The 12752-nt window shown below is 51.4% G+C and overlaps 1 protein-coding gene across 1 annotated transcript; it reads right to left on the reverse strand.

The window, feature by feature from the left end:
* Nucleotides 1–601: 601 nt before the first annotated feature.
* LOC141079072 (retinoid-inducible serine carboxypeptidase-like) lies at nucleotides 602–4105 on the reverse strand. Its single transcript, XM_073565268.1, has 4 exons — nucleotides 3951–4105; nucleotides 3743–3880; nucleotides 3253–3410; nucleotides 602–886 (listed from the first exon to the last, which is right to left on the reverse strand). Exons 1-4 carry the CDS (start codon nucleotides 4006–4008, stop codon nucleotides 824–826), a joined length of 417 nt encoding a protein of 138 aa, XP_073421369.1. The 5' UTR covers nucleotides 4009–4105; the 3' UTR covers nucleotides 602–823.
* Between the last annotated feature and the right edge of the window lie 8647 nt (nucleotides 4106–12752).

A 12752-nucleotide genomic window follows, 5' to 3' on the forward strand; every position in this document is an offset into this window, starting at 1 on the left:
TGGGATGATTTAGCGAATCCTGCTTTGAGCAGGGGGTTGGACCAGATGGCCCAGGAGGTCCCTTCCAACTCTACCATTCTATGATTCTAATACAGATCTGCTCCACCGTCCATCGCTGAACCATGTGACTCAGCGGCACCGTTTAAATAAAGCCGGGATTGGGACCCGCCGGGTGCCTGGCTCCATGGAGATGTTCAGAGAAGCCAGGTTGTGACCCTCCAGTCTCCTGGCCTTGTATGGACTGTCATCTTCCTACGCTTGTCATTACCCCCTGTGTGTGTGTGCCACAGCTGGGTAGTGACCCTGGAAGATCTGTAGTCACAGCTGCTCTTATCCCGGCGAGTCAGTGGAGGGTGAGACTCTGTAATGTGCCCCATCTTGGGTCCTGTGCTGGGACTGTTCTCTGTGTTATCTGCCTGTTTTGTGGCTCAGTAAAGCATTGCCCACACTGTTTAACCCTCACCCTGTGTTGTCTGAGTAGGGTTATGCCCACGTAAACGGGAGAGCTGTCGTTCGGTGGGAAGATCCCTGGTCGATGCGGTTCCGGAGAGCGGACCCGAGGCGCCCGTCGACCGCCCCGTCCGTGTCTTCACAATCACAATACAGGAAAAAGATTTTATTCCATAATTTGTAATAAAAAAATGTTTTTCACATCAGAGACCAGGCGCTGGATCCGGCCCAGCTCTCGCTGTCACTTCCCCCCATCTCCAGTCCTACATCATGTGACAGCCACGCGATCAGTGGCAGGTAGCAAAGCAATCCGCAGCAAAGCATCCTGGGACCCGTATAATAGCAGCAGCAGGAGCCCGGAGACGTCACGTAATCACTGCTGGTCCATGATCATCCGTAACATCTGCAGAGAGGTCCATGGCTGGTCAGCAGGAACCTGGAGAAGAAGGAGAGGGCCCTGCTGGTCACACGGTGTAATTACAGTACATGGAGGAAGACGCTGCCCCTGGGGGTCACGCGATGCAACTGCAGATTATAGAGGACGCTGCCCCCCGGGAGGTCACACGGTGTAACTGCAGATTATAGAGGAGGACGCTGCCCCCCGGGAGGTCACACGGTGTAACTGCAGATTATAGAGGAGGACGCTGCCCCCGGGAGGTCACACGGTGTAACTGCAGATTATAGAGGAGGACGCTGCCCCCCGGGAGGTCACACGGTGTAACTGCAGATTATAGAGGACGCTGCCCCCGGGAGGTCACACGGTGTAACTGCAGACTATAGAGGACGCTGCCCCCGGGAGGTCACACGGTGTAACTGCAGACTATAGAGGAGGACGCTGCCCCCGGGAGGTCACACGGTGTAACTGCAGATTATAGAGGAGGACGTTGCCCCCGGGAGGTCACACGATGTAACTGCAGATTATAGAGGAGGACGCTGCCCCCGGGAGGTCACACGATGTAACTGCAGATTATAGAGGAGGACGCTGCCCCCGGGAGGTCACACGGTGTAACTACAGATTATAGAGGACGCTGCCCCCGGGAGGTCACACGGTGTAACTGCAGATTATAGAGGACGCTGCCCCCGGGAGGTCACACGGTGTAACTGCAGATTATAGAGGACGCTGCCCCCGGGAGGTCACACGGTGTAATTGCAGATTATAGAGGAGGACGCTGCCCCCGGGAGGACACACGGTGTAACTGCAGATTATAGAGGAGGACGCTGCCCCCGGGAGGTCACACGATGTAACTGCAGATTATAGAGGACGCTGCCCCCGGGAGGTCACACAATGTAACTGCAGATTATAGAGGAGGACGCTGCCCCCCGGGAGGTCACACGGTGTAACTGCAGATTATAGAGGAGGACGCTGCCCCCCGGGAGGTCACACGGTGTAACTGCAGATTATAGAGCAGGACGCTGCCCCCGGGAGGTCACACTGTGTAACTGCAGACTATAGAGGAGGACGCTGCCCCCGGGAGGTCACACGGTGTAACTGCAGATTATAGAGGAGGACGCTGCCCCCGGGAGGTCACACGGTGTAACTGCAGATTATAGAGGAGGACGCTGCCCCCCGGGAGGTCACACGGTGTAATTGCAGATTATAGAGGACAACGCTGCCCCCGGGAGGTCACACGGTGTAACTGCAGATTATAGAGCAGGACGCTGCCCCCGGGAGGTAACACGGTGTAACTGCAGATTATAGAGGAGGACGCTGCCCCCGGGAGGTCACACGATGTAACTGCAGATTATAGAGGAGGACGCTGCCCCCGGGAGGTCACACGATGTAACTGCAGATTATAGAGGACGCTGCCCCCGGGAGGTCACAAGGTGTAATTGCAGATTATAGAGGAGGACGCTGCCCCCGGGAGGTCAAACGGTGTAACTGCAGATTATAGAGCAGGACGCTGCCCCCGGGAGGTCACACTGTGTAACTGCAGACTATAGAGGAGGACGCTGCCCCCGGGAGGTCACACGGTGTAACTGCAGATTATAGAGGAGGACGCTGCCCCCGGGAGGTCACACGGTGTAACTGCAGATTATAGAGGAGGACGCTGCCCCCCGGGAGGTCACACGGTGTAATTGCAGATTATAGAGGACGACGCTGCCCCCGGGAGGTCACACGGTGTAACTGCAGAGTATAGAGGAGGACGCTGCCCCCGGGAGGTAACACGGTGTAACTGCAGATTATAGAGGACGACGCTGCCCCCGGGAGGTCACACGATGTAACTGCAGATTATAGAGGAGGACGCTGCCCCCGGGAGGTCACACGGTGTAACTGCAGATTATAGAGGAGGACGCTGCCCTCGGGAGGTCACACGATGTAACTGCAGATTATAGAGGAGGACGCTGCCCCCCGGGAGGTCACACGATGTAACTGCAGATTATAGAGGAGGACGCTGCCCCCGGGAGGTCACACGGTGTAACTGCAGACTAAAGGAGGACGCTGCCCCCGCTGGTCTCATGGTGTAACTGCAGACTATAAATGAGGACGCTGCCCCCGGTGGTCTCATGGTGTAACTGCAGACTATAATGGAGGACGCTGCCCCCGGTGGTCTCATGGTGTAACTGCAGACAATAAAGGAGGACGCTGCCCCTGCTGGTCTCATGGTGTAACTGCAGACTATAGAGGACGCTGCCCCTGCTGGTCTCATGGTGTAACTGCAGACTATAGAGGACGCTGCCCCTGCTGGTCTCATGGTGTAACTGCAGACTATAGAGGACGCTGCCCCCGCTGGTCTCATGGTGTAACTGCAGACTATAGAGGAGGACGCTGAAGATATGGCGGCACAGCACTGTATTTCTCACCATGTGACCGGCCTTCAGGATCCAGTAGAAGCTGAAGTTGTCCAGCCTCTTGTAGAAGGCCGCAGTCTCGGCCTCGCTCAGGTGCAGCGGCCTCCAGTGGAGGCTCCTGAACTCCTCCCGCCTCTTCCATTGTAACTGCTTCACCCAGGACTCCTGACCTGAAGGAGAGAAGCGGCGTGAGACGCTGAAACCTTGCACCCATGTGTGGGGGCCACAGAGAGGCAGAAACATCCCATGCATGTGTGGGGGCCACAGACGCGCTGAAACCTCGTACCCCTGTGTGGAGGCTATGGCGGTGCAGAAGCCTCGCACCACGTCTGGGGGCAACGGAGGTGAAGAAACGTCACACATTGGTGGGGGGCCATGGAAGAGCAGAAACCTCACACACATGTGGAGGACAGAGGAGAAGAAACCTCCTATCCACGAATTGAGGCAACGGAGATGCAGGAACCTCCCACCCAGGTGTGGGGGTCACGGAGGTGCCACTCACCCACGGTGTCCACGATCAGGTCCAGCTGGCCATTATACACAGTCACGTTGATACCAGCAGACAACAGCTCATCCACGACGTCCACCACTGGCTTCATGAAATCTCCGGCCATGTTCTCAAACACTAGCGCGGCCTGTCCTAGAGGAGAGAGGCTGACAGTGAGGATTCCCACCCCGCAGTGCGGCCTCTGCAGGTGGAGGACACCTACCTCCCCAGCGCACCTCGTCAGGGATAATTCTCAGCAGCTTCCTGATTGGTCCATTCATCAGCCTATCCAGGTCGTCGCTCTGCAGAGGCTGAACATGGCGCTGGAAGAGGCGACCTGTCAGAGAGGGGGAGAAGTCTCAGGTTACAATAGTGACCCCAATACAGAAGGCCGACAGCTGGCTCATCCTGGGCTTCCTGATGCACTAACAGCATCAGAGCTCATGGAAAGTCCAGGACTATTGCCAACATCACGACAGCCCATCCAGAGAGTAATAGGGGCGGCTCATCCCCTGCCACTAGTAAGAGAAGGACAGGGACTCTCCTCTTCCCAGAAAGGGGGGCGACTCCTCCCCTCCCATCTTTCCAAGAAGGGCAGCGACTTCTCCCCTCCCGCCATTCCAAGAAGGTGGGTGGCTCCTCCCCTCCCGCCAGGCTTAAAAGGGCGGCAGCGACTCCTCCGCTCTCACCATTCCAAGAAGGGGGCAGTGATTCCTCTACACCTGCCAGTCTCAGAAGGTGGGTGGCTACTCCCAAACAGGTGGGCAGCGACTCCTCCCCTCCCGCCAAACAGGTGGGCAGCGACTCCTCCCCTCCCACCAGTCAGACAGATGGGCAGCGACTCCTCCCCTCCCGCCAGTCAAAGAGCTAGCGGCAACTCCTCCCCTCCCATTTTTCCAAGAAGGGGGGCAGCGACTTCTCCCCTCCCGCCATTCCAAGAAGGTGGGTGGCTCCTCCCCTCCCGCCAGGCTTAAAATGGCGGCAGCGACTCCTCCCCTCTCACCATTCCAAGAAGGGGGCAGTGATTCCTCTACACCTGCCAGTCTCAGAAGGTGGGTGGCTACTCCCAAACAGGTGGGCAGCGACTCCTCCCCTCCCGTCAGTCAAACAGGTGGGCAGTGACTCGTTCCCTCCCACCAGCGGGCAGCAACTCCTTCCCTCCCACCAGCTGGGATCAAATCCTTCCCTTCCATCAGCCGGCAGCGACTCCTTCCCTCCCACCAGCGGGCAGCGACTCCTTCCCTCCCACCAGCGGGCAGCGACTCCTTCCCTCCCACCAGCGGGCAGCGACTCCTTCCCTCCCACCAGCGGGCAGCGACTCCTTCCCTCCCACCAGCGGGCAGCGACTCCATCCCTCCCACCAGCGGGCAGCGACTCCTTCCCTCCCACCAGCGGGCAGTGACTCATTCCCTCCCACCAGCGGGCAGCGACTCCTTCCCTCCCACCAGATGGGATCAAATCCTTCCCTTCCATCAGCCGGCAGCGACTCCTTCCCTCCCACCAGCCGGCAGCGACTCTTTCCCTCCCACCAGCGGGCAGCGACTCCTTCCCTCCCACCAGCGGGCAGCGACTCCTTCCCTCCCACCAGCGGGCAGCGACTCCTTCCCTCCCACCAGCGGGCAGCGACTCCATCCCTCCCACCAGCGGGCAGCGACTCCATCCCTCCCACCAGCGGGCAGCGACTCCTTCCCTCCCACCAGCGGGCAGCGACTCCTTCCCTCCCACCAGCGGGCAGTGACTCCTTCCCTCCCACCAGCGGGGATCAAATCCTTCCCTTCCACCAGCCGGCAGCGACTCCTTCCCTCCCACCAGCGGGCAGCGACTCCTTCCCTCCCACCAGCGGGCAGCGACTCCTTCCCTCCCACCAGCGGGCAGCGACTCCTTCCCTCCCACCAGCGGGCAGCGACTCCTTCCCTCCCACCAGCGGGCAGCGACTCCTTCCCTCCCACCAGCGGGCAGCGACTCCTTCCCTCCCACCAGCGGGCAGCGACTCCTTCCCTCCCACCAGCGGGCAGCGACTCCTTCCCTCCCACCAGCGGGCAGCGACTCCTTCCCTCCCACCAGCGGGCAGCGACTCCTTCCCTCCCGCCAATGAAACAGTAGGCAGTGACTCCTCAGCATTGTATCTTAATTATCCAGATGACTATTTTCAGTGACCCAGGAAGAACAGACTGTTATCTATATGTAGACTTTTGAATGTATGTTTTTCGTTGGTTGGTCAAGAAGCATAGACTCTTGTTCGTATGAACCAATTCCAAAAATTCTAACCAAATATACAAAGGATCCAGTGAAGAAGAGATCCATGATAAATAACTATTTTAATTAAAACACAAATTATTAATACCAGTAACAAAACAAGCCAGATGCCATGGCCACAAATTCACTCTTGATGGCAAACTCCGCTCACCTCAGGTCAACAGTGTGAGGTCTACCCAGAGGCAAGATCCTCAAAATTTGCTCCTAAAAGTGGCGTAGGAGCGTCCTAAGAGGTACCACAACTGCAATTCCAGGAGTGTGTGCATTAAAGCGACTGATCAGGAGCCAACATCTTCAGTTAGCATCTGGCACTGCGCTCCCTACAACTCGTATTCTGCATTTTGGCTGTAAGCATTTACTCTAAGCACTGTCACTTAAATGTGTTTTTGTTTGTACCCTAGATACACTTATAGCAAGTAATACAACCCGGACAGCGCACTTAACACTTGTGGTTATAATGTTGTGGTAGCCCCTTCCAAGATAAGTTAATTTGGGATGAGATACAAATGATGTCCAATCTGCCATTACTGGTCCACATTAAATAACTATGATGCATCGAAGACAAGAGAATAACACACAGCCGGTGTCTGTCCGTGTACAATTCCTGTCTGATCCCAGTCACAAGTCTTTATTACACCCACAGAGATAAGAGAATAACACACAGCCGGTGTCTGTCCGTGTACAATTCCTGTCTGATCCCAGTCACAAGTCTTTATTACACCCACAGAGATAAGAGAATAACACACAGCCGGTGTCTGTCCGTGTACAATTCCTGTCTGATCCCAGTCACAAGTCTTTATTACACCCACAGAGATAAGAGAATAACACACAGCCGGTGTCTGTCCGTGTACAATTCCTGTCTGATCCCAGTCACAAGTCTTTATTACACCCACAGAGATAAGAGAATAACACACAGCCGGTGTCTGTCCGTGTACAATTCCTGTATGATCCCAGTCACAAGTCTTTATTACACCCACAGAGATAAGACAATAACACACAGCCGGTGTCTGTCCGTGTACAATTCCTGTCTGATCCCAGTCACAAGTCTTTATTACACCCACAGAGATAAGAGAATAACACACAGCCGGTGTCTGTCCGTGTACAATTCCTGTCTGATCCCAGTCACAAGTCTTTATTACACCCACAGAGATAAGAGAATAACACACAGCCGGTGTCTGTCCGTGTACAATTCCTGTCTGATCCCAGTCACAAGTCTTTATTACACCCACAGAGATAAGAGAATAACACACAGCCGGTGTCTGTCCGTGTACAATTCCTGTCTGATCCCAGTCACAAGTCTTTATTACACCCACAGAGATAAGAGAATAACACACAGCCGGTGTCTGTCCGTGTACAATTCCTGTCTGATCCCAGTCACAAGTCTTTATTACACCCACAGAGATAAGATAATAACACACAGCCGGTGTCTGTCCGTGTACAATTCCTGTCTGATCCCAGTCACAAGTCTTTATTACACCCACAGAGATAAGACAATAACACACAGCCGGTGTCTGTCCGTGTACAATTCCTGTCTGATCCCAGTCACAAGTCTTTATTACACCCACAGAGATAAGAGAATAACACACAGCCGGTGTCTGTCCGTGTACAATTCCTGTCTGATCCCAGTCACAAGTCTTTATTACACCCACAGAGATAAGAGAATAAGACACAGCCGGTGACTGTCCGTGTACAATTCCTGTCTGATCCCAGTCACAAGTCTTTATTACACCCACAGAGATAAGAGAATAACACACAGCCGGTGTCTGTCCGTGTACAATTCCTGTCTGATCCCCAGTCACAAGTCTTTATTACACCCACAGAGATAAGAGAATAACATACAGCCGGTGTCTGTCCGTGTACAATTCCTGTATGATCCCAGTCACAAGTCTTTATTACACCCACAGAGATAAGAGAATAACACACAGCCGGTGTCTGTCCGTGTACAATTCCTGTCTGATCCCAGTCACAAGTCTTTATTACACCCACAGAGATAAGAGAATAACACACAGCCGGTGTCTGTCCGTGTACAATTCCTGTCTGATCCCAGTCACAAGTCTTTATTACACCCACAGAGATAAGAGAATAACACACAGCCGGTGTCTGTCCGTGTACAATTCCTGTCTGATCCCCAGTCACAAGTCTTTATTACACCCACAGAGATAAGACAATAACACACAGCCGGTGTCTGTCCGTGTACAATTCCTGTCTGATCCCAGTCACAAGTCTTTATTACACCCACAGAGATAAGAGAATAACACACAGCCGGTGTCTGTCCGTGTACAATTCCTGTCTGATCCCCAGTCACAAGTCTTTATTACACCCACAGAGATAAGAGAATAACACACAGCCGGTGTCTGTCCGTGTACAATTCCTGTCTGATCCCAGTCACAAGTCTTTATTACACCCACAGAGATAAGAGAATAACACACAGCCGGTGTCTGTCCGTGTACAATTCCTGTCTGATCCCAGTCACAAGTCTTTATTACACCCACAGAGATAAGAGAATAACACACAGCCGGTGTCTGTCCGTGTACAATTCCTGTCTGATCCCAGTCACAAGTCTTTATTACACCCACAGAGATAAGAGAATAACACACAGCCGGTGTCTGTCCGTGTACAATTCCTGTCTGATCCCAGTCACAAGTCTTTATTACACCCACAGAGATAAGACAATAACACACAGCCGGTGTCTGTCCGTGTACAATTCCTGTCTGATCCCCAGTCACAAGTCTTTATTACACCCACAGAGATAAGAGAATAACACACAGCCGGTGTCTGTCCGTATACAATTCCTGTCTGATCCCAGTCACAAGTCTTTATTACACCCACAGAGATAAGAGAATAACACACAGCCGGTGTCTGTCCGTGTACAATTCCTGTCTGATCCCAGTCACAAGTCTTTATTACACCCACAGAGATAAGAGAATAACACACAGCCGGTGTCTGTCCGTATACAATTCCTGTCTGATCCCAGTCACAAGTCTTTATTACACCCACAGAGATAAGAGAATAACACACAGCCGGTGTCTGTCCGTGTACAATTCCTGTCTGATCCCAGTCACAAGTCTTTATTACACCCACAGAGATAAGAGAATAACACACAGCCGGTGTCTGTCCGTGTACAATTCCTGTCTGATCCCAGTCACAAGTCTTTATTACACCCACAGAGATAAGAGAATAACACACAGCCGGTGTCTGTCCGTGTACAATTCCTGTCTGATCCCAGTCACAAGTCTTTATTACACCCACAGAGATAAGAGAATAACACACAGCCGGTGTCTGTCCGTGTACAATTCCTGTCTGATCCCAGTCACAAGTCTTTATTACACCCACAGAGATAAGAGAATAACACACAGCCGGTGTCTGTCCGTGTACAATTCCTGTCTGATCCCAGTCACAAGTCTTTATTACACCCACAGAGAAGAGAATAACACACAGCCGGTGTCTGTCCGTGTACAATTCCTGTCTGATCCCAGTCACAAGTCTTTATTACACCCACAGAGATAAGACAATAACACACAGCCGGTGTCTGTCCGTGTACAATTCCTGTCTGATCCCAGTCACAAGTCTTTATTACACCCACAGAGATAAGACAATAACACACAGCCGGTGTCTGTCCGTGTACAACTCCTGTCTGATCCCAGTCACAAGTCTTTATTACACCCACAGAGATAAGAGAATAACACACAGCCGGTGTCTGTCCGTGTACAACTCCTGTCTGATCCCAGTCACAAGTCTTTATTACACCCACAGAGAAGAGAATAACACACAGCCTGTGTCTGTCCGTGTACAATTCCTGTCTGATCCCAGTCACAAGTCTTTATTACACCCACAGAGATAAGAGAATAACACACAGCCGGTGTCTGTCCGTGTACAATTCCTGTCTGATCCCAGTCACAAGTCTTTATTACACCCACAGAGATAAGAGAATAACACACAGCCGGTGTCTGTCCGTGTACAATTCCTGTCTGATCCCAGTCACAAGTCTTTATTACACCCACAGAGATAAGACAATAACACACAGCCGGTGTCTGTCCGTGTACAATTCCTGTCTGATCCCAGTCACAAGTCTTTATTACACCCACAGAGATAAGAGAATAACACACAGCCGGTGTCTGTCCGTGTACAATTCCTGTCTGATCCCAGTCACAAGTCTTTATTACACCCACAGAGATAAGAGAATAACACACAGCCGGTGTCTGTCCGTGTACAATTCCTGTCTGATCCCAGTCACAAGTCTTTATTACATCCACAGAGATAAGAGAATAACACACAGCCGGTGTCTGTCCGTGTACAATTCATGTCTGATCCCCAGTCACAAGTCTTTATTACACCCACAGAGATAAGACAATAACACACAGCCGGTGTCTGTCCGTGTACAATTCATGTCTGATCCCAGTCACAAGTCTTTATTACACCCACAGAGATAAGATAATAACACACAGCCGGTGTCTGTCCGTGTACAATTCCTGTCTGATCCCCAGTCACAAGTCTTTATTACACCCACAGAGATAAGAGAATAACACACAGCCGGTGTCTGTCCGTGTACAATTCCTGTCTGATCCCAGTCACAAGTCTTTATTACACCCACAGAGATAAGAGAATAACACACAGCCGGTGTCTGTCCGTGTACAATTCCTGTCTGATCCCCAGTCACAAGTCTTTATTACACCCACAGAGATAAGAGAATAACACACAGCCGGTGTCTGTCCCTGTACAATTCCTGTCTGATCCCAGTCACAAGTCTTTATTACACCCACAGAGATAAGAGAATAACACACAGCCGGTGTCTGTCCGTGTACAATTCCTGTCTGATCCCCAGTCACAAGTCTTTATTACACCCACAGAGATAAGAGAATAACACACAGCCGGTGTCTGTCCGTGTACAATTCCTGTCTGATCCCAGTCACAAGTCTTTATTACATCCACAGAGATAAGACAATAACACACAGCCGGTGTCTGTCCGTGTACAATTCCTGTATGATCCCAGTCACAAGTCTTTATTACACTCACAGAGATAAGAGAATAACACACAGCCGGTGTCTGTCCGTGTACAATTCCTGTCTGATCCCCAGTCACAAGTCTTTATTACACCCACAGAGATAAGAGAATAACATACAGCCGGTGTCTGTCCGTGTACAATTCCTGTCTGATCCCAGTCACAAGTCTTTATTACACCCACAGAGATAAGAGAAAAACACACAGCCGGTGTCTGTCCGTGTACAATTCCTGTCTGATCCCAGTCACAAGTCTTTATTACACCCACAGAGATAAGAGAATAACATACAGCCGGTGTCTGTCCGTGTACAATTCCTGTCTGATCCCAGTCACAAGTCTTTATTACACCCACAGAGATAAGAGAATAACACACAGCCGGTGTCTGTCCGTGTACAATTCCTGTCTGATCCCAGTCACAAGTCTTTATTACACCCACAGAGATAAGAGAATAACACACAGCCGGTGTCTGTCCGTGTACAATTCCTGTCTGATCCCCAGTCACAAGTCTTTATTACACCCACAGAGATAAGACAATAACACACAGCCGGTGTCTGTCCGTGTACAATTCCTGTCTGATCCCAGTCACAAGTCTTTATTACACCCACAGAGATAAGAGAATAACACACAGCCGGTGTCTGTCCGTGTACAATTCCTGTCTGATCCCCAGTCACAAGTCTTTATTACACCCACAGAGATAAGAGAATAACACACAGCCGGTGTCTGTCCGTGTACAATTCCTGTCTGATCCCCAGTCACAAGTCTTTATTACACCCACAGAGATAAGAGAATAACACACAGCCGGTGTCTGTCCGTGTACAATTCCTGTCTGATCCCAGTCACAAGTCTTTATTACACCCACAGAGATAAGAGAATAACACACAGCCGGTGTCTGTCCGTGTACAATTCCTGTATGATCCCAGTCACAAGTCTTTATTACACCCACAGAGATAAGAGAATAACACACAGCCGGTGTCTGTCCGTGTAAAATTCCTGTCTGATCCCCAGTCACAAGTCTTTATTACACCCACAGAGATAAGAGAATAACATACAGCCGGTGTCTGTCCGTGTACAATTCCTGTCTGATCCCAGTCACAAGTCTTTATTACACCCACAGAGATAAGAGAATAACACACAGCCGGTGTCTGTCCGTGTACAATTCCTGTCTGATCCCAGTCACAAGTCTTTATTACACCCACAGAGATAAGAGAATAACACACAGCCGGTGTCTGTCCGTGTACAATTCCTGTCTGATCCCCAGTCACAAGTCTTTATTACACCCACAGAGATAAGACAATAACACACAGCCGGTGTCTGTCCGTGTACAATTCCTGTCTGATCCCAGTCACAAGTCTTTATTACACCCACAGAGATAAGAGAATAACACACAGCCGGTGTCTGTCCGTGTACAATTCCTGTCTGATCCCCAGTCACAAGTCTTTATTACACCCACAGAGATAAGAGAATAACACACAGCCGGTGTCTGTCCGTGTACAATTCCTGTCTGATCCCAGTCACAAGTCTTTATTACACCCACAGAGATAAGAGAATAACACACAGCCGGTGTCTGTCCGTGTACAATTCCTGTCTGATCCCAGTCACAAGTCTTTATTACACCCACAGAGATAAGAGAATAACACACAGCCGGTGTCTGTCCGTATACAATTCCTGTCTGATCCCAGTCACAAGTCTTTATTACACCCACAGAGATAAGAGAATAACACACAGCCGGTGTCTGTCCGTGTACAATTCCTGTCTGATCCCAGTCACAAGT

The sequence above is a fragment of the Dendrobates tinctorius genome, unplaced genomic scaffold (genome assembly GCF_039654945.1).
Source record: "Dendrobates tinctorius isolate UK_male_01 unplaced genomic scaffold, ASM3965494v1 ptg000631l, whole genome shotgun sequence".
NCBI lineage: Eukaryota > Metazoa > Chordata > Amphibia > Anura > Dendrobatidae > Dendrobates > Dendrobates tinctorius.

Excerpts from the sequence above, each read along its gene's own strand:
- LOC141079072 (XM_073565268.1), bottom strand. The coding sequence starts at position 4,008 with ATGAATGGACCAATCAGGAAGCTGCTGAGAATTATCCCTGACGAGGTG. Across the intron at positions 3,881-3,950 it reads TGACGAGGTGCGCTGGGGAG|GACAGGCCGCGCTAGTGTTT; the intron begins GTAGGTGTCCTC and ends TCTCTCCTCTAG. Across the intron at positions 3,411-3,742 it reads CCTGATCGTGGACACCGTGG|GTCAGGAGTCCTGGGTGAAG; the intron begins GTGAGTGGCACC and ends TCTCTCCTTCAG.